This window comes from Monodon monoceros, unplaced genomic scaffold (assembly GCF_005190385.1).
Source record: "Monodon monoceros isolate NGI ecotype Baffin Bay Population unplaced genomic scaffold, NGI_Narwhal_1 Super_Scaffold_6, whole genome shotgun sequence".
Lineage (NCBI taxonomy): Eukaryota > Metazoa > Chordata > Mammalia > Artiodactyla > Monodontidae > Monodon > Monodon monoceros.
Genome location: NW_021703783.1, coordinates 91,878,769 through 91,903,776, shown reverse-complemented (window position 1 = coordinate 91,903,776; position 25,008 = coordinate 91,878,769). Strand labels below are relative to the sequence as shown.

The window sequence follows — 25,008 nt, the reverse complement described above, 5'->3', positions numbered from 1 at the left end:
TTACAAGAGACAAAGAAGGACACTACATAATGATCAAGGGATCGATCCAAGAAGAAGATAAAACAATTATAAATATATATGCACCCAACATAGTAGCACCTCAATACATAAGGCAACTGCTAGCAGCTATAAAAGAGGAAATTGACAGTAACACAATAATAGTGGGGGACTTTAACACCTCACTTACCCCAATGGACAGATCATCCAAAATGAAAATAAATAAGGAAACAGAAGCTTTAAATGACACAATAGACCAGATAGATTTAATTGATATTTATGGGACATTCCATCCAAAAACAGCAGGTTACACTTTCTTCTCAAACGTGCACAGAACATTCTCCAGGATAGATCACATCTTGGGTCACAAATCAAGCCTCAGTAAATTTAAGAAAATTGAAATCATATCAAGCATCTTTTCTGGCCACAACGCTATGAGATCAGAAATGAATTACAGGGAAAAAAATGTAAAAAACACAAACACATGGAGGCCAAACAATACGTTACTAAATAACCAAGAGATCACTGAAGAAATCAAAGAGGAAGTCAAAAACTACCTAGAGACAAATGACAATGAAAACATGACGATCCAAAACCTATGGGATGCAGCAAAAGCAGTTCTAAGAGGGAAGTTTATAGCTATACAAGCCTACCTCAAGAAACAAGAAAAATCTCAAATAAACAATCTAACCTTACACCTAAAGGAACTAGAGAAAGAAGAACAAACAAAACCCAAAGTTAGCAGAAGGAAAGAAATCATAAAGATCAGAGCAGAAATAAATGAAATAGAAACAAAGAAAACAATAGCAAAGATCAATAAAACTAAAAGCTGGTTCTTTGAGAAGATAAACAAAATTGATAAACCATTTGCCAGACTCATCAAGAAAAAGACGGAGAGGACTCAAATCAATAAACTTAGAAATGAAAAAGGAGAAGTTACAACAGACACCGCAGAAATACAAAGCATCCTAAGAGACTACCACAAGCGCCACTATGCCAATAATATGGACAACCTGGAAGAATTGGACAAATTCTTAGAAAGGTATAACCTTCCAAGACTGAACCAGGAAGAAATAGAAAATATGAACAGACCAATCACAAGTAATGAAATTGAAACTGTGATTAAAAAGCTTCCAACAAACAAAAGTCCAGGACCAGATAGCTTCACAGGTGAATTCTATCAAACATGTAAGCGATTTCTGCCCAATATGAAAGATAACCCCAAAGGTTATGTTTTATGACCTTATAAGGCTGTTAACCAGCTTTGATTCTAACTGCCTCTTATCCCCACATTTTTTCTCCAGTGCCTGTCTTCCTAATTCTGCTGATTACCATCCTGCTTGTTCCTCATTAATGAGTTGAATAAATCTGTGATACATGTTCCTTCTAAGATTTGTGTGAGGGTAATTTTTTTTTAACTTTTTGGAAATTACACTTTGACTTTAGGATCAGGAAAGGACTTTTAAGAAGGCTGACTTGTATCTATAAAGAGATACGAGCGAATAATGCATCCATTAAAATAAGCTGCTCTGAAAAATAAATTCAAGAGCCAGAAGCAATCCTGGGAATTAAAAAGACACAGAGGAGAGGAACGCTTCCATTAGGGGCAGTAAATGGAGAAAAGGACATCGTTAGTGATTCAGAAGGCCGAGTCAAGGAATTCTCTCCAAGTACAGATGAAATCTGTGAGAGAAATGAGGAAAAATGCAGAGAATAGAGGAGGGAAATAACCGCTTACTGGGAATTCCAGGAGAGAGCAGAGAAGGATGGGCAATCACCAAAGAAGATACAGAAGATTTTTTTTTCTGACTTGAAGGAATACATGAGTCTTGAGTTCCAAAAGGCCCCACAGGGAGCAGTTCTTCACTTACACCTGCCCTTGTGAAATCTCTGAATTCTGAAGGTGAGGAGAAAACCTACAAGCTTCTAGCAAGGAAAAATCAGGCTGTCTCCCAAGAAAAAAGAACCAGATCTATAGTGGCCTCAGCTGCAATACTATGGTGTTGATTTGGCTGGCATCATGGGCAGGGTTCTGAGGGAGAAAAACTATGACTCTAGAACAGTACAGACAAAAACTGCCCTTCACCCACAAAGATCAAAGGAATATATGTTCGGACAGGCAAGACTGAAAACTGACACTATCCAAACACCTTTTCTTTTTAAAAAAAACTACTTAAGGATGTCCTCCAGCCAAACCAAAATGAGAATGAGAATGAAGAATTTGACAAAGGGGTGACACATCTCCCAGCATAGGAACCCCAGCATTAACCTCTAGTTTGGTCTAAATCATCGCTGATAATGTGGTTGTGAAACTGAATACAGCTCTGAGGAAAGGATACTCAGAAGAGCTGCCACATTGTAAAGAACACCAGTGAGTGGACCACTGCCCTTCAGGACTCATCTGTGGAATTCAGCATATACTTGGTGATAGCAACTCCCCATCTCAGCCATGTGCCTGGCCACCCTCCCTGCCCCTTCTCAAGGGCATCACACACGTATGCTGGCATGCACAGATATGCAAATGTACATGCTCTCACAGATACTGACACGTGTATACATTCACACACACACTCGTGGGCCTCCAGCCTTTTTGCCTCCCCCCTTCTCACCTCTGCCATATTGACCATTACTGGGCATGGTTAACACCTGCTCATCCTTCAGCTCTTATGTGTGTGTCACCTCCTCAGGCAAGTCCTCAAGCTCCCAAGCCTGCAGCCTGGCCCAGAAATGCTCTCAGAAAATCATAACATTTTCCCAGAGCTCTGGTCTCAGCGTGTGGCACGTTCACCCATGTGGCTGCTGGATGCCTCTTTCCAGACGGTAGTTGGGAAGGACAAGGCCTATGTCTGGGTTTGCCATCCTCCATACCCCACATCAAGGACAGCGCTGACACTTAGTAGGAGCTCAGTCAACCCCTGGCTGTTGGATGAATGTGTGAATGGGCCACCAGCCTGGTTTGACCCAGGAAAGCAAGGACAAGGCACAGAGCAGAGTCCAAAATGCTCCAAACAAGCTGAGTTGTCACCTGGCCTCTCTCTGACTGTAGCTTAAGTCTTGGCAGAAATAACCACAGTTTGGAGTCAGACGTACAGTACTTGAGGCTGTGCTGGATCTCTGACTTGCCAAGTGATCTAGATTGATATAATAATAATAATAGCTGGGATTTCCCTGGTGGTCCAGTGGTTAAGACTCCATGCTCCCAGTGCAGGGGTCCCAGGTTCGATCCCTGGTCAGGGAACTAGATCCTGCATGCCGCAACTAAAGATCCCGCATGCCGCAACTAAAGATCCTGCACGCGGCAACGGAGCTCCCGTGTGCACGGCCAAATAAACAAATAAATATTTTAAATAATAATAGCTAACATTTATTGGGTGTTCACTTTGATGTAGCTACTATTCATTATATTATCTCCATTTCACAGATGAGGAAACTGAGGCTTAGAGAGGTTAAGTGGCTTTCTCAAGGTCATAGTTAGTATAAAACAGACCCAGTATCAGCTGACAGTGCAGGAAGACGCATGATTTACCCGAGTGGGGAGGTATGAATGTCTGTCTGTCCAGGCCATTCAGGGAAGGGACATAATTCCTTTCTTTGCAGGCGTCCAGGAAGGACCCAGACAATACCACACAGCTTCATCAATATTACCAAGAAGCCCCAGGGTTTATTCAAATTATGTCTGGCATGTACCAGCGGCTAGGACCTACCCTGCCATGACAATGAAGAAATCCAGTCGGTTCCATGTGTCCCCAAGGTAGCACTTCTTGCCAAAAATGCCCAGGGCCACCATCTTGAGCACCATTTCCATGGCAAAGAAGACAAAGATGAAGTCATCAAAGACCTGCAGGGGCAGGAGGAAGGGAAGAAGCAAGGGACAGCATGAGGCTCTGGAGCAGGACCCAGGGTCAGAGCCATGCTGCGAGGTGGGAACATGGGCACGGACACGAGGGGCCAGGGAAAGACCTGGAAACTTCTTCTCCTAGGCAGGGAGAGAACCTCAGAGATCCTCGTCCAATGGAGTCATTTCACCGACGAGGAGACTGAGGCCCAGAATGGGGAATGAGCTTGCCCAGGGTCATCCAGCCCACTCTATTTGTTCCCTAAACACAAGCGTAATGACAAGGGACCCAGATGGGAGTGGGGCAAAGGGGATCTCCCTGATAATTGCCATGCCCTGGGCTAGACACTTGACCTCTTCAATTCTCACAATGACCCCATGAATGCTCCCATTTTACAGATGAGGAAACTGGAGGCCAGATTGTTTAAGCGACTTGCCACAGGTCACACAGCAGTGAATGGCAGACCAGAAATGACACTCAGGTCTATCTGACTCCAAATCCTACATGGAAGGAGCTTTCTCAAAACAGGCCTGACACCCCAGTGGGCACAGGTCTCGGTGCTGCCTTCTTCCGCTCAGAAAGGAGGCCCCCAATATGTCCCTAGTCATGGGCTCAGGTGAGTGTGTATTTCCTGAGGACGGGGCCTGGGTGGAATTCCTCTTCCCAAGATCAATGAGGGCTACAGTCAATTCAACAAATGGGTGCTGAGCACCTTCTGTGGGCAGCACACAGGCTGGGTGCTGGGGACACAGAGGTGAGTGCTCGGCAAACTCACCACCTGGTAGGGAAGCCAGCCTAGTATCCACCGAGGCTAACTGGTTCTCACTCTACCCAGGGCCCTGGGGCTCGCTGAGGAGCATGTTACCCACTTGGACCCCAGACCCACCACAGAAATTCTAATTCTGCAGGTTTGGGATGGGTCAGGGGTCTGGATCTTTGACTAGTGCCCCAAGGGAACCTGAGGCTTTGGGCTGCTTGGGAACCACTGAGTCCTGTGGGAACACAGGAAGCAGAGGGCAATTCCTCCCAGGAGGAATCTGACTTTCTCAGGGAGGCAGAATTGGATGTTTACACATCTGTAAAATGGGTATAAACCTAACACCCTGCACTATGGGTATACATGCGCCACAGGGACCAAACATCAGGCTTCCACCTGGAACTATGGGTGTACGTGTGCCACAGGGACCAAACGTCAGGCCTTCATCTGGAACCTCGGTGAGATGAGAACAGGAGAGGTCCAGGAGGCCACTCCTAAAGGCATAGACAGAGTTATGGAGCTTGGCCTTTATTCCATGAGCACTGGGAGCAAAGGGCAGGCTTTCTGCAGGGAGAGTCCAGTCACTTGTGCTTCACTGGATGGGGGGTAGGGGTGGGGAGAACAGGAGGAAGCTGATGGTGGGAGATAAAGGGCACGTGGACTAGGGCAGAGACCTCGAGATAGAGAGGATGGAAGGGAAACGGGTAAGACCAGCTGGGAGTGAGGAAGAAGAAGACAAGAGAGAGGGCAGGCCATGTGGTGAAGATGTGGCTGGGCAGGGTGGGGCGGGGCATGGCAAGAATGGGCGGGGCATGGCAAGAATGGGCGGGGCATGGCAGCCGGCCTCACCTGTAGGATCTTGCAGCGTTCTGACAGGCAGTCCATGTCGTCGCACGGCTGGTACATGCCAAGTGTCACGCAGTTCAGCAGGATCACCAGCATGCTGATACATTCAAACCACGTGCGCACCAAGTCAAGGACAAAACAGCTGGGGGGCCGTGGTGCACCACCCACCACAAACACAGGGCCACCCCATTTCCCTACAGGTGCCTCCCCTGATGGACCAATGCCCACATTTTCAAAGACCTTGGAGGCCTTGGAGCCAGCCTACCCCTCTCACAACATACAGGGCCACATGTGCCAAATCCACCAGGGAACCCAAACCCCACCAAGCAACCGCCTGCCAGGACGCCCCCACTGCCTTGCCCCAGCCTGAGAGTTCCCCTCAGACCCAGAAAGGGAGAGGTCCCCAGAGGCCCAGCTGGCGAGCCATCTCCGGACTACCCCAGCCGCTCTGTCTCTGACCGCCTCCCTCTGACTGTCTTTGCCTCCCTTCTCTGACCATCCTTCATCTCCACAACCCACGGCCCCGCCATCTCTGCCTGACCCCTGGAGCTGAAGCCTGCAGAGGGCCCGCCCAGTGTGGCTGAGATTGGCTGGACACCCTGTCCTTCTCTCCTCTCCTGTGGCTGTGTTACAACTCATGACCAGACTCAGGCACGTCTGTGCCTAGGCCCTCCCCGGTCCCTGCACCAGGCGGGGTGGGGCTCAGCCACCTCGGGCCAGTCCGGGCAGAAGGTCTCCTGCAGCCACCAGCCTTGGGCAGGGCCTCAGGGGCACGTGCTTGGACCCAGATGAGTGGGCTCCCCAGGCCAGGCTGCTCTCCTCACTAACACCCTCCTCCTTCCTGACTGGCTCCTGCCCAGTCTTAGAACACAGCCCACTGATGTTCAGCCCCACCCCTCCCAGTCCACCTAGAGTCCTAGAACCGGGGGGGCCAGAGCTCGAAGGGACCTGAGGGCCTGGGGCATTCATAAGTTATCTTGCTGACATGCTCATGGTCTTTATCGACTACTAGAACCGACATTCCAGGGGGACGGGGGGTTACATTCACAGCCCTGACAGGGACAGGCATCTAGGAGGAGTTCAGTAAATGTCTGTTGTGATTAAGTCAATCTCTCTAGGCACTGCCCACTCTGACACCCAAGATTCTTGAGAGTCCTCAAATGAAAGCCCTGGACCCTCAATTTCAAATTGCCCTGAGCTCAGATGTAGCTATGGAGGCCAGACCCTTAGCCAGACCCCATCCAGTGCAGGGGGCGGGGAGTACCTCTTGCCTGATGGAAGACTGACCTGGTTTCCTTGGCAACGAACTCCCTCCCATCCCCAGCCCTTGCTCACCTTGGGATGCTGCCTTCCCTCCCGCCTTCCCCTCAGACCCTCCTCGCCCCAGCCCTGCTCCTTCCTGCCCCACCCAAACCTCTGTCACTCTCCTGCCACAGCCTGTAATTAACTTCAGTCGCTGCCAGGCCCCCTTCTAGCCTGAGCAGCGCTCCAGCAGCAGCTTCATCGTTAATTAAGTTTTTTGAAGTTCAAAAGTTCTAATTACCAGCGAACGTCCCCCACCCCCTTGCCTTTCCCCCCTGCCTGTTGTGCTCGCTCTCCTTCCAGCCAACTCTTCTGCTCCCTCTGCCCTTCCCACCAGTTTCATGTTCAAAGTGCACTTGGCAGGTGTCTTCCTGGCACTCCCACTTCTTCCTCACCAAGGCCCTGAGCAGTGGAGGTCAGCAGGCCCATTTTACAGATGAGGAAAACTGAGACTTAGAGAAACAAGGGGCCTCTCCTAGGTCACACAGCTGGAAAGCACCAGTGCTGAGATTCACACCAGGCCTGCTCTCCTCTGTAACGGAGGGCCCATCTCTGCCTGTGTCTTCACCACCCCTCCCTGAGGCCTCAGCCCATCCTCAGCGTCTCTCACCTGGACCCTGCACAGTGTCCCCGATAGCTTCCAGCTCTGGTCTCTGCCCCTCCAATCTGCCCTGCACACAATCCCCAGGCACTTGCTGTGTGGCCAACACTATCTGAGCTCTTTGCAAGTGTCACCTCATTTAATCCTCCAGCACTGTTATAAGCCCCATTTACAAGTGAGGAAACTGAGTCACAAAAGGGAACACAATTTGCCCAAGGACCCCAGCTGGGAAAAGGCAGAGCTGGGATACAAAACCAGAGCCTGCTTTTCTTGCCCCCAAGCTATTTCATCTCTGCCAGATTAATGTGGCTGAAGCACAACTCTGATGCTACCTCTCCCCTGTTCAGAAAGCTTCCATGGCTCTCCATCACCTTCCCTGGTCTGACACTCAAGGCCTCCTACTTTCTGACCTCACTGAACTCTTCTGGCCTTACCTCCCACCAGCCTTTGCATGCATTGAACTTCTTGCTGTCCCCAAGCATATGCTTTGCGTGTATTTTCTTCTACCATCTTTACTAGGCAAACTCCTACTCAACCTTCAGGTGACAGCCCAGGTCATTTGTCACCTCTTCTTGAAGCTTCCCTTGAAGCACCTTTCCCCACGCACATAGCGGTGGCTCAGCACCCTCTCCGGAAGTGCTCACACCCACCTGGTCTAGCTCGTATCACAGTAATGAACTTGGCAGTAATCACGACTACTGCATGCCAGGCCCCTAGGGGCATAGCCCCAACGCTCATCACAGCCCACTGGGGGCAGGTGGAGAAACGGTCTGGAGAGCTGGAGTGACCTGTCCAAGGTCACACAGTCAGTAAGTGGCCCAAACGGTCTGACTTAGTGGTGCGGGAGCCGCCGCCACGGGGGTGCCTCTGTGGCTCATCCCTCGAAGGGGCAGATGGAACGGCTTTCACCTCTAGATTGCTCAGCTTCAGACACTCAGAGATGGACAGTCTCAGCCCTGCCCCGAGGCACTGGGGGAAATCCCAGATGGCACAGCCTGGGCCCTTTCCAGGAGCCCATGAGGCTCAGAAGTCAGGCCAGAGCCGGCATCGCTGCCCGTGGTTCCTGACACGCTCCCCACTGGCTTGGGGATCAAAGGCACCAGCCCTCCTTGAAGTTAAACCAGACCGCATGGTGCGGGATCGGAGAACGTCAGAGGGAGTGAAGGTCGCGGGCTGAGCAACTTGGTGGCCTGGCCCAACGCCCAATATTGCCATCATTAGTCACAAGCACTGAGGAGCTCCAAAAGCCATCAGGCAAAGCTCCGGGGCTCTGGGACGATGTGAGGGAGGACAGAGGCCCAGAGAGGGTGGTAAGGGATTTCCGGGGAACAGGGCAGGCAGGGGGCCTGAGTGCCGGCTCCATGAGGGCAGTGGCTTGTCAACGGCCCTGCGTTACCTCCCACAGCGAGGCTCAGGGCCCCTGTCTGGCACCTGAGGCTCTGCAGTTAGGACCCTGCCCCCTTGCCCACTTCGTCACCCAGACTTGCATCCCTCTCTGGGTGACCTTTGTCACAGAACAACCCCATCCAGGTCCTCAGAGAGCCCCTGATCCCATCCCCCACTGCACAGAGGGGACACAGAGGGGCAGAGAGCATCCAGCAACACGGCGAGCCTGGATCAGAAGTGACCCTCTGACAAGAGACTCCCCGCCCACAGGGGTCCGTGAGTCACGGCTGGATTCCAAACCCTCCCAAAAAATCTGCGTGTGTAGCAGCCACTAGGCACAGGTCCCCACTCCCCTCCCAGCTCCACCCCTGCCCCCATCTCAGCCCCACCTCTTGCCAGCCCCGCCTTAGGACCAGGCCCATCTCCCCGCACCCCCTGCTCTGCTCTCAGTGCCTCCTATGGCCCTCAGAACTGGGGCCTCAGAGCCCAGCAGTGAATTAATGTGCACCTACTGAGCGCCTGCTGTGTGCCCAGCACCAGGTTAACAACAGCGATCATGGTAACAATGGCAAACACATCTCAAGTGTTCTTGAGTGTTTGTCTGCCAAGGAGCTTTCTAATCAAACAGCATGTATTATCTCATTTAAACCTTACATGCCAGTCCAGGCCCTCTTCCCAGGGCCCCAGAACACAGAGCCCATGTAGCCATGGACTGAGGACTGGGGCTTGTCATCTGTGTGCAACAGGGGAAGCCCCGGTCCTTGTCAACCTCTTCTATAACAGGGTCCAGAGTTTCCCATTCTTTGGCTTTGGGGGGAAAATTTAAAAAGCCACCTCACCAGCAAAGGACTGAAAATCCCAGGCTGCTGTTATCTGCAGTTTACTTAACATGACCTTGAGTAAGAATAAGAGATTCCATCCCAAACCCTTGAGACAATGGCTGTCTTCCAAGTGCTGAACGTTCACGCACAGCCTTTAAATACAATCAATCAATTCAGGCCTGGCAACGTGGAGAGTCGCCCTGCAACTTCAGCCAACTCCCCCCAGCTGGCAGGTACTATTGTTACCCCCATTTTACAGATAAGGAAACTGAGGCACCAGTGCTGGCTCCAGGGCTCCAGCCACAGCCACCCAGGGTCACATGGCTGGTACGTGGCAAGGGCAGGATTTGAACCTGCTTCTGTTGACTCCAAACCCCCTGTTCTCGGCCACATGCTCTCTGGCCCCAAGCACAGGGCCTGGACTGGCATGTCCTCTGTGGAGTATTTGCTTTTCCCTTCTCGCCCACACTGGCTCCTCCCGACTGGGCCTGGGTCAGCAGTGCAGGGTCAGGAAGGGGGACAGTCCACCCCCGCCATGGCTGGGAAGGAAGGACCTGTGTGCAGGAGATGGCAGGAGGGGAAGCCAGTGAGGAGAGGGTGCTGGCCTCAAGGCCCCCAGTAAGAGCCGAGCTAGATCAGTACCATCTCCACCCCATGCCCTGGCTGCTGTCTTAAGAAGGCCGGGGTGTGATCTGGGAGGACAGGGTCACCAGGGAAGCCACAATGCCGGGGGCCCCCTCAAACCTGCCACTTCCCAAAGAGAAGAACGACCAGCTGGGCAGTGTCCAAAGCCCCAGCAGGCCCCTCAGGGCAGCCTCCCTCTCCAGGAGCCAGAGCCAAGGCCTGCACAGTTACCATGGCAACCACCACCCTCCATCCTGTAGGCCCAGCTGACAGTCATGGTTTCCGTAATTTGGGGGGCTCTGGGAAGGTGGGTGGGGGGTGGGAGTGCTGGGTTTGGCTGGGGCAGCCAAGTTTGTTTTAATTTTTGTCAAATCTGAAATCAGATCCATTTCCCAGGGTGCACCTCAGTTGTCTAAATAAATCAAGTGGAGGAAGGGGGCCGGGAACTGCATCCACCTGGACCAGGGAGGCAGCGAAAGTGGGCCAGCCCTTATACAGGATCCCTCCCATATACATCCCCAGGGAGTCCAGGGATGGGCACGCAGGCCTCGGCCCTTCATAGACCAGGGCCTGAGGTTCCAGATCCCTGTTCCTGGGCCAGCTCTTTGATCCTCCGAGGCCAGGTTCACAAGCATCCATGGAGCACCTGCTGTATACCTGGCCTGTGCATCATTGTACTGAGATGAACCAGGCTCACTCCTGCCCAGGAGATGTCCAGGGTGCTTCCATGTTCCAGGACCCGCCGTGGTGTGAGGCCACGTCGTAAAAGTGGTTACCATTTTGAATGTCAGCTATGCTCCAGGTCCTGGGCTTTAAAGAGGATATCCATTCACTCATTCATTCATTCATTCGACTGGTCTTTATGAGCAGCAACCACTCTGGAAAGCTGCTTGGCAGCATTTATTAAAACTAAACATTGGGGGCTTCCCTGATGGCGCAGTGGTTGAGAGTCCGCCTGCCTATGCAGGGGACACGGATTCGTGCCCTGGTCTGCTAAGATCCCACATGCCGCGGAGCGGCTGGGCCCGTGAGCCATGGCCACTGGGCCTGCGCGTCCGGAGCCTGTGCTCCGCAACGGGAGAGGCCACAACAGTGAGAGGCCCGCGTTCTGCAAAAAAAAAAAACTAAACATAAGCCTATGCTAGTATCCAGCTGTGCCACTCCTCGGTCCATACCCCAGAGAAATGCCCAAATAAGTCCACAAAAAGGCACGTGCGATTCTTAACAGCCCCAACCTGGGAACAACCCAAGTGTCCGTCAACAGGAGAATGAGTCGGGCAGGAGATTTCAACTGGGGATGATTTTGGCCCCCAGTGGACATGTGGCCATGTCTGGAGACATTTTTGGTTGTCACAACTGGGGTTTGAAGGATGCTCTTGGCACCCGGTGGGTGGATTCCAGGAACGCTGTTCAAAACCCTACAATGCACAGGGCAGCCCCACTGCAAAGAATTATCCAGCCCAAAATGTCAACTGTGCCGAGGCTGAGAAACCCTGTGGTACGTCCTTTTGGTGGAATACTACCCAGTGATGAAAAAGAGCACACTGCTGTAGCGGCATGGACGGAGCCGCCAGGCGTAACGCTGGCAACGGGAGCCAGATGCCGAAGAGCAGAGAGTGTCCGAATCCAATTACACGAAGTGAAAACCCAGGCAAAGCAAACTGATAGGGAAGGAGGTCAGAACGGCGGTAACTCTGGGGGAGAGTCCATCGCAGGTGGGGGTGAGGGAGCTTGCGGGGCTGGAGATGTTCTTCTTGGCCTGAGTGGGGTCCCAGGAGTGTGTGTATATGGAAAAATGCCTTGAGCTGGACATTAAGATTTGTGAGCTCTACTGCAAGCACACTTTATCTCAATAAAAAGTGTAACAAAAAGTGATAAAGAACCACAGCTATAAGGAAAAATAAAATGCAACAATTAAAAAAACACAAGCACCCGCTGGGGCACCAGCTGTGATGGACCCCCAGGGCACCTTCACCACAGCCCTGCAAGAGAAGGGTGCCATCCTTGTTTCACAGACTTGCCCAAGGCTACAACAAGGGACAGAACCAGATTTGAACCTCACTCCATTCCGTCTTTGTTTAAAGATTTGCTCTGTCCAAATCCACGGCAGCCTTGGGAGACAGGCACGGCAGACATCAACACACCCACTTAACAGATATGAAAATGAAGGTCCAGAGACTGCAGGACTTGCCCAAGGTGTCACAGTTGTTGAGCTGAGGCAGAAAATTGTTCCACAAAGTGAAGAGACCCGCTGGGCAGATGGTCCTAGGCCTCTCTCCACTTACATGCCTCTAGCAACAGGGAGCTCCGCACATGACACACAGCCCTGCCCAGGCTGATTGGTTCTGGTTATAAGCTATGGAGCCTCAGTGGGCTGAGATCCCTTAGAAGGAGTGAGCTCTCCCTTCCTTGTCCCTGTCCCCAAGCCCACTTCTTAGAGTCCCTGTAATTTGACAACTCATTGAATTTGGCCAAAGTCTCTGATTCCCAGATGCCCAGCAGGCCTCCGTGCCCAGTGCAGACAGCTGGAGTGGGGGAGGCAATGGTGAGGGAACTGGGGCCGTCAGCTTGGAAGAAAACCTGGGATGGATGGTCCACAGGAAAGAAGCTCCAGCCAAGTACCCTCTCCAGACGTCACACCTCAGCCATCGCTGAAGAGAAGGGCAGGGAAGGCCCCTGGCGGTCCAGGGTCCCACTGTCTGTGAGCTGCCCCAGCCTCAGGAGCCCATCCACAAAGAAGGTGCACTGCAGGGGAGGCTCCTGGAGTCCTAGGCAGTGGGTGTGGATGCCTCCCCGGGCCCTCCCGGCAGCTTGGACGTCCCCCTGATGACGGTGTGGTCTGTCCTAGCCTCCCGCCCCCAACCAGGCTGTGCTCTCCAAGGGCAGAGCATATCCGACCCTCTCTGTGCCCAGAGGCCCACCTGGAGCAGCAGCTCAGGGGTATCTGCAGCCTCAGGAGGGAGTGAGGTCCCCGTCACTTGGAGGCATCAAGGAGGCTAAGGAGGGACTTCTACACCAGAGGGATCTGCAGCCTCCCTCCCCACCCTGAACTCCCCCTCCTCTCCTTTCTAACATCCATCACTCACTATTCATATATTCAGCCCCTCTTCACTGAGGGTCCCCTCTGTCTGGCCCACAGTGGCTCCGGGAACCCCAAATAAAGAAGACATGGTCCCTGCCCTCCAGAAACCATGAGCAAACACTCCGTGGAGACACAGACGGAGAAGGTGAGGGCTGGACAGAGGGTGATGACAATCTCCCTCAGCCTCCTGGGGGCCTGTCCCCACCACACATCTCCCCTGCCTGCCCCTGACCACCCACATACACACGTTCACGTGTGCACTCCCATGGAGCCCCGTAGCCCCTCCCGCACGTACACGCGCTAACTCGAGTGCACAACATCCTCCACGGCCCCCAGGCTGCAGCCCTGAGCACAGCGACCTACTCTTTCCCTGGGGAAGCTCACGAGCCCTTTCTCAGAATAATGTTTTAAAGTGCAAAATTGTTCTTAAAAGAATGCTTAGTATTAGAAAGGAAGGAAGCCAGCTCTGTTAAAATAGTTGTCAAAATATTTTTTAGAAAAACAAATTTGTGATGGGGGTGTGTTTCGTTATCAACACAACGGATAAACAGAGCTGGGGCGGGTCTGATACCGTCTGCCTGGGAAGCAGGGATGAATGTCAATGACATTCCGGGAGCTCTACAACGACCACGATGTGGCATGGAAACATTGAATATCGGTGACTGCTACTGGTGACAGTCGCAGGAACTGCCAGTAACCCCACCGTGCTTGGTTGTCTCCATCCATAATAGATAGAAATGCTCCATTTCAGTCAGAAGTCAGCGAAAGCAAACATGCAACTTGTCCCCATCCAAGTTCACAAACCTTAGTTTAAGACCCTCGTTCTAGAAACTTTCTCCTCCTGGGCGCTGGGGACACCACAAGCCCCTGAGCAGATGCCCTTCCTGCTTCGTGGACTCCACCCCTTGAATGTTGGCCCTTCTCAGGCTCCCCAGTCCCCGATGTCCCTTCTCCATCCTCTGACCCCACACCCTCTCCCAGAGCCTTGACAACCATCCCTGGGCTGACCAGGTCCTGTCTGGTCCTGGTCAGGGACCCTGACAGGGTCAGGGTCAACCCTCAACACAGGGTTGAGCTGGGGATCCAGCATTTGCCAAACAAGTGAATGGATGGATGGGTGAATGGACTGACAGATGGGTAGGTGGGAGGGTGGGGTGCGGCCTTTGGGTAGCTGGATGAATGGATGATTGAATGAGTAGATGGTTGGGAAGATGGGTGAATGAATGCACGGATGTAAGAGTTGGATGGATGGGGGGTGGGTGGGCAGATAAATGGATGCAGAGATGAAAAGATGGATGCATGGATGGGTGGATGGATGGATGGATGGATGAAGTAAAGAAAGGTGGGTGGGGAGATGGGTGGGTGGGTGCATGGGTGAATGGGGGACAGATGGATGGGTGGGCATATGGGAGGGTGACTGGGAATGTGACTCTTTAGTAAATGGCAGCTCCAGGACTCAAACCCAAGTCTACAGGACCACAGGAAACCCTTCCGGTTGGGACTCAGCACCATCTTCCACTCCTCTTTGAGGGATTCCCACCCTCAGTCTCAGCCCTCCTCCTCACAAAACGCTCAACTCCGTTCTTTCTTGGAGCTTCAAGAGATCTCAGGGACCACCTAGGCCAGCGCTTCTGAGCCTCAGCATTATTGACATTTGGGGCTGGATAATTCTTTGCTGCGGGAGGCTGTCCTGTGCGTTGTAGGATGTTTGACCTTTATCCACTGGAAATCAGTAGCACACCCTCCCCAAGCCGTGACAGCCAAAAGCATCTCCAGACATTGCCAAATGTGGCCCGAGGGCAAAATCACTCCCGACTGAAAAATCACAGTTGATACAGCTCCACCTTCCCTCACCAACAATTTTAGGGATGAGAAAACTGAGACGCAGACAGGAGGAGTGGCCGGCCTGAGGTCACGGGGCTTGCACGTGGGCTCGGCCTCTCTCCCAAGCCCAGCGCCTCCACATTCACACAGCACTTCACCATCAGCCGAGCCTTCTCCTCCTGCTTTCTCATCTAGATAAGCCAGATGGAAACCGGCGCCCAGAGAGGTCCCGCTGTTTGCTCAGCATCACACAGCAGTAAGCACCAGTGTCAGGATTTGAACTTGGGGGGAGACGAGGGAGACAGGGGGAGCAGAGCACAGCTCCACAGGGCAGCTGGGGGCAGAAATGTGGAAGGCAGCCCTATAGGAGGGCTGGAGGGAGGGGAGCTGAGCAGGAAGACATTCTGGCTGATTAAAAAGACATATCGATTTCTCTCCAAGGGAAACAAACAGGGCCAGTTGTCTCCCCACGGGACCATGACGCGGTCTGAGGGAGGCGACAGGTCAAAGTTGGCTTCTGACACGAAGCTGCAGCCCAGGCAGGACGGACGGTCAGAATCCAATCGCGTTTTAACTGCCCCAGGAGGGGCTGGCTCTGCATCAGCCGGCCCTCTTTCCAATCCTCCTGCCGCGCACCAGTCACGAGGAGGCTTCGCCTGGTCTGGGCTCTCGGGCTTCACAGGGCCGGCGCACAGGCTGCCCCCCAACCCGCCGCCGCCACCGCCAGCCTGGGCGGCCCGCACGAGCTGGCCTCGACTAGCAAACGGGCGATCTCGAGGAAGGCACTGAGCTGCACCCAGCGCGGGGGAGGCCCTGAGGGGACGCAGCGCCCGCTCCAGCACAGCCTTCCAGAAGCGTCCTTGCACGCTCAGCTTCCACTCCTGTCTTCTCCCTACCCACACCCCAGGCTATAGTCAGCACCCCTGGCGACCCCAGCTTGGCTTGGAGCGTTTGACCAGGCTGTTTCCACAACTGGGCTGCCATGCCCCTCTGCCCACTTCCCATCAAAGTCTCTCCTGCCCTGCTTTTTCTCCACTGACGGCACCTGCTGCATCCCCGGTCAGGACGGGCTGACCGCTGCAGCCTCCTGGTGCCCTCAGCCCCTCAGGGTCCCTCTGCCCGGTCTTTACCCCATTTTTCTTCACTGGAGTATGATTCGGGTGCAGCTCTGCCTCTCCCATCAGGCTGGGGACTCCTAGGGGTCACTGCTGGGTTCCAGGCCTGGTACACCATGGTCCCACCCAACATGGCTGAACAGCCCTGGGGGCACCTCCGCTCAAGTCTGGAACAGTGTCCAACACTACTGAAGCTGGGCTTCGATAAACACTTGCTGAATCAATCAATCAATCAATCAGTCTTCATTATAGGTGCCTCCTGCTTGGTCTGCAGACCTTAGTCTCTCTCCCTCAAGCATCCTCCATTCTGCTCCAGGAGGGACCATTCTAATAAATGAAATTACTCATGTCCTATCCCTGCTGGACCCCCTTAAATGGCTCCCCAGTGCCCACAAGACGGAGAGCAAGCTCTAACCTGACACTTCATACCCGGCTATCCAGCCCCTGCCTCACACTGTTACAGCCACGCTAAACTCCTCACTGTTCTCTACACTATTCCCTCTGCCTAAAATACCATCCCTCAACTGTTCTCCTGGAAAACTCCTACTCATGCAGCAAGACCCAGGCCAAATGTCCCCCCTCCAGGTAGGCTTCACTAATGCTCCCAGGCTGGGTCAGGGGCAGCTTCTGCACCTGTAGCTCTCTTTGTTTTTTTTTTTTTTTGGCTGCATTGGGTCTTCGTTGCTGCTCACAGGCTTTCTCTAATTGCGGTGAGCGGAGGCTACTCTCCATTGCGGTGCGTGAGGTTCTCATTGCAGTGGCTTCTCTTGTTGCAGAGCACAGACTCTAGGCTCGTAGGCTTCAGTAGTTGTGGCACGCGGGCTCAGTAGTTGTGGCTCGCGGGCTCTAGAGCACAGGCTCAGTAGTTGTGGCACACGGGCTTAGTTGCTCTGCGGCATGTGGGATCTTCCCGGACCAGGATCATGTCCCCTGCCCTGGCAGCCGTATTCTTAACCACTGTGCCACCAGGGAAGCCCCCTGTAGCTCTCTTTATATATGAATCTCCAGGTGACAGTATCTGAGATTGCCCTGTGAGTCAGGCTCTCCCTGGCCCAGCCAGGCTCCTCTAACTGGCCGTCCAGTCTACCCTGCTGACCAATGAGCGTGCAGCATCCACTCTGACTACCGTGAACATCCCCAGGGCATAATTTGATGCCGACTTTTAGTTCTGAGAAAAACAACCTTCTCTACACCAGATGGAGGGAAACGGACAATTTCCCAGACATGTGTTGCTTCTTCCAGCAACACTTGCCGTCTGTCTGGGCATTCCGCTTGGGCCAGGGCTGAAGGAGAAGGGGACACCTTCTCCGAAAGAACCCCTTCCCTGGCTGCGAGCAGCCCCTGGCCTGAGAGTCCTGGGCTCCGGTCTGCCCTGGCTTTGCCGACTACTCAACATGTGACCTCGGGCAGTTCACGCTCCCTTCCTTGGCCTCAGTCTCCCCAGCTGTAGAATGGGGAGTTAGCACACTCCCAGCCCTGCCACTGCATGGGAGGAGCTGAGAGTATCTGAGAGGTCATGGCGAGTGGGAAAGTACTTTGTAAACCGGAAAGTGATGAGCAAGCCCATCTGTGCCAGGCCTGGGCATTGGAGGCACAGAGTAAAGTGAGAGCCACAGGTCCAGCCCTCGGGGGCCTCACGCCTGGAGGAGGAGACAAGGCCAGCAACAAACAATTCCCTGAGGCAGGAGGAAACTAAGATAGGGAAGGACTGATAAAAGGCTAAGGGAGCCTAGAGAGGAAAAAGCTGAGATCCAGGAAAACTTCCTGTAGGTGGCGGCCAAGAAGCTGGGGCTGGTGGAGCTGGCAGGATTTGGCACCATGGAGATGGGGGAGAGGGCATTGTGGGGGCAGACCCAGCAGAAGCGAAGTCAGGGAAGCAGGGGTGTCAGGAAACACCAGCAGCTTGTTTGGGCTTCAGGGCAGAGTGCGTGAAGGGAAATAGCAGAAAGGCAGCTGGAGGCCAACCAGGTGGATCATGGAAGGCCCTGAATCCAAGCTAAGTGAAACTATTCTGGGGGTGACAGGGAGCTGCTGAAGGTTTTTGAGTGAGGAATGAATAAGCAAACAAATGGAAGCAGGCAGGCGGGGAGGGAGGAAACAGTACCTGACAAATGACAAACCGCTTCCATGCTGGGAGCCCCAGGACCCCCTGATGGTGAAGGCGAGTGGGGAGGAGAGAGGGGGTCCAGGGGAGAGGCTCTCATCCGAGGTTGCCGAGCTTTAGGCTCCTGGTTGGGTGTTCTTTCCATTGAGCAGGGAAGAAAAGGGAGGGTGACGCCAGCTGTCAGTGGGGCAGGAGGGGTGAGATCCCCGGAGCCACCTGCTTAGACAGGAAGAGGTGGAGGAACGCAAGGCCAGATTTCCCAAGGGCCCAGACACCAGGAAAGGGCTCAGGACAGGAGGGGTGGGGGTTAGATTAAGGAGGACTTCCTGATAGTCAAGAGCCCTCAGAGGCCCTAAAGGTCCTTATCAGGAGGCCCAAGGTCCCGTCTGGTGCAGCAGGACTGAGAGGTAGCCCGCCAGAGGCAGGGGGATGGACTAAATGACCAGGGCAGGGGAGCAGGGCGATGGGAGAGGGGACTTCCTGCTGGTGACGGGCCTGTTTCTCTCCCCATGGTTAGGGCTTTGCAGGTTTTCCCCCATCTCACTCCCCAGCCATCATGCCCTCTCCCCACCTCCACCCTGCAGGAGCCCGCACATTCCCACCCCCCGCCAACACTGCTCTCCCTGGCAGCCCAGCCCACAAACTTCTCAGACCATCGTCAAAGACGCAGGGCCCAGGTCCCCGCCAGCCTTCAGGACGCTTGTCCTGAGCCAGGGCGCCCAAGCCACCCTAACTCTGAAGGCTCCATCATCAGCTCCAGTGTGCACAGAGCTGTCACTCTGCACTTAACAGTTTGCCCGGTCGGTCAATGCTTGCCCTGGAATTCTCAGTGGACCCCCTGACATTCCCAACTGGTGGGGGGGGGGCGGGGGGTGTCACAGAGGCTCCCATTTCACAGATGAGCAAACAGAGGGTCAGCAAAGACAAAGGCCTCTCGGCCAAGGAGCCAGGAGCAGGTCATCATTCACACTCAACCAAGCCACAGTCCCGGCGGTCACCTCAAAGTCCTCTCCTTCCAACACCAACCCCAAAGCAGCCACACCTCCACTCGGACCCCGCTCTCCAGGCCCCAGCAGCACCTTGGGCCACCATCATCCCTTGTCACCATCCCACAGGTCCCCTCCAATGATGGTCTCCTGGCTGACGTCTCTCCAAGGGAGCCAGAGTGACCCTCTCCTGCCCCAAATGGCCATAGCTGTCCTCTGCACGTGCCTGGTACACAGCACACACTCAGTAAAGGCTTGTTGACCGAGCTCATGAATGCGTGAGTGAAGGATGGATGAACAAGATCCCTTTCACCCCCAGAACCAACACACTGAACCCTCACAATGAACAGCACAAGGCTTGGCACCGCAGGGCTATGATGAGACCCTGGGCCCTGCCCTCTTCCTGCCCAGTGATGACCAGGTCAGAAGGTCTGCAAGCCAGGTGGGCTTCAAAGCAAGAGCACCCACAGACCCCATCCTAGCAGCAGAGGGTCCCGCGGCAGGGGACCAGAAGCGAACAGAAGTGGGACAGAGCGGCAGATGAGAACCAGGACCACAGGCATGAAAGCACAGAGCGACGGAGCCCCGCCCACAAGGAACACGGAGCCCCGCCCCCACAGACACCACCGCCATGCTTCCTGACAAAGGCGGCCGGGAAATGGGCACCCCAGGCAGCCTCTCCTGACTTCACTGCCCAAGTATCCCCAACCTGCAGACAGGGAGACTGAGGGCAAGAGAGGGGAAGTGACTTATCCAAGGTCACTGGCAGCTGGCGGCTCCTTGCTCCCAGCCCAGGCTGGCGCCCTCCCCATGCCCAGCAGAGAGGCAGCCTTCACAGCCCGCCGGCTTCCACCGTGCATGGCTGGTTCGCGCCTCAGCAGAAGCGCTGACTCAGCGCTGGCTGGCGCGGGGGAGACAGCAGCCAGGAGCATGCCGGAAGGCAGGGGGCTGCGAACTACTCCAGGGGGCAGCCCCTGGCAGGGCACAGTGAGGTGGCTCCCGAAGGTAGACACTGGAACCCAGGAAGACCCTTGCCCGGGCACCTGGGACTGCAAAGCAAACGTCCCTGCTCCGGTGGAGGGGGGAGAACCTCGTCTCCAGGCTCCGCAGGCGGCAGCCGTGTCTTGGATAAAAGCTGAGCCTGGGGATTCAGAGAAATTGAGGATTTCACGGCAGCTTTACCACATCCTGGCTGCACGACCTGGATAAAAGTTACTCAGCCTCGGGCTTCCCTGGTAGCGCAGTGGTTGAGAATCTGCCTGCTAATGCAGGGGACGCGGGTTCGAGCCCTGGTCTGGGAGGATCCCACATGCCGCGGAGCAACTAGCCCCGTGAGCCACAATTACTGAGCCTGCGCGTCTGGAGACTGTGCTCCGCAACAAGAGAGGCCGCGATAGTGAGAGGCCTGTGGACCGCGATGAAGAGTGGCCCCCGCCTGCCACAACTAGAGAAAGCCCTCGCACAGAAACGAAGACCCTACACAGCCCTAAATAAATAAATAAATAAAGTTACTCAGCCTCTCTGAGCCTCTGACAGCACCTACCTGTTGAGGTGGTTATAAGGGTTAAAAGGTGACACCTCAGGCAAAGCGTTCAGCACAGTAAGCACCAGCTCTTGTTATTATCGCTCCTGAGCCCTCCTCTGTGCTGGACACACGGCTGGGTGCTTTGCAGGAATCATCTCTAATCATCTTTAATCGTCCCATTATAGAGATGAGAAAACTAAAGCTCGGGGAAGGGAAACTAGAGCGAGTGCAGCCCACTGGCCCTTCTCCCACATGCAGCCAGTTACACGCCTAAGAAAGGCTCTCAAAGTCTAACCTAGGGTGGAAAATAGGTTTCCAACGGATTGGTCATGCTGCCACGGGTGCCCTGCTGGAGGATGCTGTTATCGATTAGCAATGTCTGCACGGATGAGGGCATGGGTACTAGCAGCGTAACTGGCACAAATGTACCTAAATCACAGAGATAGAATCTGATTTTCCCTGGAAACAATATCCTCTGAAGGCATTATGTTCTACCTAAAGACTTGATGCCCAATGTCTTATTGAATCTACCACGAGCAGTGTTTACTCAGCTGTATGTGAGGGCTCTGTTCACCTTTTGGGCACAGGTAATAAGAGTGATAACCACACGTGTGGCAGTTTTTCGAGCTTACAAAGATCCATTTTCTCATTACGTACTGCTTTGGTCTGCAGTGCAATCCTGTGAAATGGGTAAATACCACCGCCGTTTGACAGGTGGAGAAACTGGGGATCAGTGAGGCTAAGAAACTGGCTTATGGTCACACAGCAAACAACAGGCAGAACCAGCCCATGGGACTGTCTCACCCTGGTTCCCAATGCTTTCCACACGCCACCTACCCATGAGTCAGCACCACGGGAAAAAAAAACAAAGAGCACCATGGACCCCTTGACATTTCAGACCCAGTGTCCTCCCTGCCGAAACCCTGCTGACAGTGCAATGCTCAAGGGCCAGGCCGGGCAGGCAGGGAGAGGTGCTGACATTTGGGTGAGTGGACCTTTCCCACCCCAGCTCACCAGGCGGTAGAGGGTCCCAGCAGCCTCCTGGCTCTCCAGTGAGTCAGGTGGTGACTCAGGGCCTACCTCTGAGCCAGGGCCCCTCAGCTGCAGGGACACTGGTGCTCAGGACAGTCTGTCTGGGGCAGACCTCCCACACTGCCCTGCCCCCTCCCAGGCCTGCTGGTCCGGGTAGCCATTCCCGCTGGCCTGACCCCGATGCCTACATGTCCACCCATGTTCCTTCGGGTTCTTGATGGGGAGCAGAATCCTGCAACATCTGGAAATGTGAAGGGTCATTTTTGGTTGTCACAATGATTGAGGGCCACTACCTACCAATATTTAGGGACCAGGACAGAACACCAAGTGTCCTGTACTGTGCAAGACAGCTCAGACCACAAAGCACTGCCACACCCAAAGTGCCAACCGTGCCCGCACTGAGGAGTACTACTGCCCCTCCCTGAGCTCCCTACCAAGGACGAGGGGCGGGAGGGAGGTTTCTGGCCAAGGAAGAATCCTGGAACCCTCAGCACCTGATCAATGACATCCCCCTCCCCCCCTCCCCCAAGACCTGAAAGCCCAGCCTGAGTGCCCCATGATTAAGCCTCCGCTCCATTCACTACTGGAGACCCAGTGAGGACACTGCCAACACGCCCCCAGCGAACACTACAGGAGCACCCGTGGTGCGCCAGGCACTGTGCTGGGTGCTGGGGTCCCGCAATGAACAAGACAGGCTTGGTCTGTGTCCTGGTCACCTGATAGCACCCTGGAGGAGGCAAGTGTTAGATTCAGAATCACATACTGGCTCAAACGGAAGGGCTAATAAAACGGAGGGGCTAAGGGGGAATCACAGAGGGCTGCCCTGAGGAGGTGGCACTTAACTGTGATTTGAAGGATGCAACAAAGGACCTAGCCAGGTGAAGAGGAAAGGAAAGCATTTCGAGAGGAAGAGCATGTGAGAAGGCCCTGAGGCCTGGAAGAGCTCGGGAAGCAGAGTGAGGTAAGCGAGGCCGTGCTTAGGGGGCTGGTTAGGACTTTGCTCTGCTCCTGCAGGGCAATAGAAACAGGAAAGGGTCTTGAGCAGGGGTGACCCGAGCAGATGAGAGGCAGCAGGTGGATGCAGGAAGAACTGTAGGAGGCAAGGTGGGTGGAGCCTCGCCCTGCGTGCTGGGGTCAGCTGTCTCCGGTCCAGGCCCCTGGGCTCCCCATCAGGCTCTCATAACCCCTGTAGTCACCACCCACCAAATGGCTCAGCCACTGGGAGCTGGGTCACGGGCCAGGGTCTGACTAAACTCTGCCTCCTCAGTCCTGGTGCAGACCTGAGGTTCACACCTGAGGGCTTCCTGAGCCAGCGAGACACTGCACTGACCCCCACCGTCATCAGCAACTTCCAGAACATTCACATCAGCAGGACGCCCGGTCCTCACCCATCCGAGCTCCACGGCCTGAGCAAGGTGTCCCCGGACCCAGCACGAGAGCTGGCTCACCACCACCAGAGCCCTGCAGCCTCAGGCCTCCTGACCAGAGGGAGCAGCGGGGCCCGGGGCAGGACCCAGACAAACCCAGGCCGTACAAAGGATATGGGTTACACACCATCTTGATGCACCAGTTCCGGGGGCTGGTGGTCTGTCGCAGGCAGAAGAAGGCAACGGGCGCCAGGTCTGGGTGAGGGACGTCTGGATCGACTCCGTCCAGGGGCTCCTCCGGGCCTGGAGGGGAGGGAAGGGGGCTCTGGGGCCCGGGCTGCTCCGTGACTCCTGGCTCAGCTGCCGGGGCTGCGGCAGGGGAGGAGGGCAGTGGGGAGCTCTCGGCCATGTCGGCACTGAGCAGGGAGCCCTGCGGAAGAAAAAGAGATGGCACTTGGCGGGGGACAAGCTTGGCACCCATTCCGCGACCCTCCTCCCCCGACAAGGGGACACGGCTCAGACAGCCCAGCCTCAGGCCCCTCGGCCTCACTCTGGCTGTGAGGATTAGGAAAGAGCTGGTGGTCCTGGGGCAGGTCTGGTCAACCTTGCTGAGCCTCAGTTTGGGGAGATGAAAAGTGGAGAGAACAAAACATTCTTAGAGTATACTTGTGATATTGTTGTGAGTTGTTGGTTGGTTGGTTGGTTTTTTTCAATGAGACTAGAGTTGTGTATTTACTGCATCATCGAAGTAAAGAAAACTTGCAGGAAAAAGGTGAAAGTGATTGTAAAGACAGACATTACTGCCAGGGTGATGTGTGTTACAAAGCAGAGGTTGGGGTGCCGTGGGACCAGATACCAGCGTACCTGGGCAAGCCAGGATGGAATCAGGGCAGACTTCCCCGAGGAAGTGACATCTGAGACGAGACTTACAGCTGAGCCCAGAGGCACCCCCACCCATTGCCCCACAAAGCTGGGAACCCAGAGCCCTCACACACCAACCTCTCTGCTTTACAGATGGAGAAGCTGAGGCTCAGAGAAGGGACAGGATGGACACACAGCCAGGTAACAGCAGAGACAGAGCTCCACCAGGGCTGGATTCCTGGGTGTGTCACCTGGGCACCCACCCACGGCAGCACTCAGAAGGGCCCTGTGCTTGGTTTAAAGCCCGGCTGTCACCGACTTGAAATCCTTAATACTTTTTGACCGAGGGTCCCACATTCTCATTTTGCGCTGGGCCCTGCAAATCACGTGGCTGGTCGTGACTTGAACACAGAGGTACTCTGACATCCTGGCCTCGTCTAATGCTCATTACAACCCCAGAAGCCTTATTAGGCCCATTTAGCAGATGGAGAAACTGAGAAGGGAGGGGCATGCCAAGGCTACACACTGAACTACGGCATGTCTAGGGGCCAGAACCCAGCACCAGCCCACCAGATTCAGTGATGACCGACTGTGACCTTGCTTAGCCCCCTCCTCAGCCAGCCAATGGCAGGGCCCGCCCCTCCGCACCTCACCCAAGAGGTTACCAATCCCTGAATCCTCACCCACTGGGGTCTCCTGGGCCCTGGCACCCTGGCAGTGCCAGGCTGGGCACTAAGAGTAAGAGATCCCTGGTACCCACCCGGCTGCTGCCCGCGGCCGCTGGGCAGTCAGCTGAGCTGCCCAGAGCTGATACATTTGGACATTTCTCTGGCTCCTGGGGGCAACAGGCGGGAGTTGGTGCCTCCTGCCACTTCGCCCGGCTGGTCAGACAGGCAGAGTTTTCTCCTGAGCTCAGGGCTTTGCTCTTGGTTCTAGAAAAAC

The 25,008-nt window shown here is 54.6% G+C and overlaps 1 protein-coding gene and 1 non-coding gene across 3 annotated transcripts in view; one reads left to right on the top strand and one right to left on the bottom strand.

Moving 5' to 3' along the window:
* CACNA1I (calcium voltage-gated channel subunit alpha1 I) overlaps positions 1-23,614 on the bottom strand; it is a 106,049-nt gene extending 82,435 nt beyond the window's left edge. For both annotated transcript variants that reach the window (XM_029206308.1, XM_029206309.1), the window contains exons 1-3: positions 23,382-23,614; positions 5,440-5,551; positions 3,702-3,835 (exon numbers count right to left, since the gene is read on the bottom strand). In XM_029206308.1, the coding sequence (XP_029062141.1) occupies positions 3,702-3,835; positions 5,440-5,551; positions 23,382-23,614 (479 nt within the window). The remainder of the gene's footprint in view (positions 1-3,701; positions 3,836-5,439; positions 5,552-23,381) is intronic.
* Positions 3,163-3,235, top strand: TRNAW-CCA. Its single transcript has one exon. It is a non-coding gene; the product is annotated as a tRNA-Trp (tRNA).
* Positions 23,615-25,008: the final 1,394 nt, after the last annotated feature.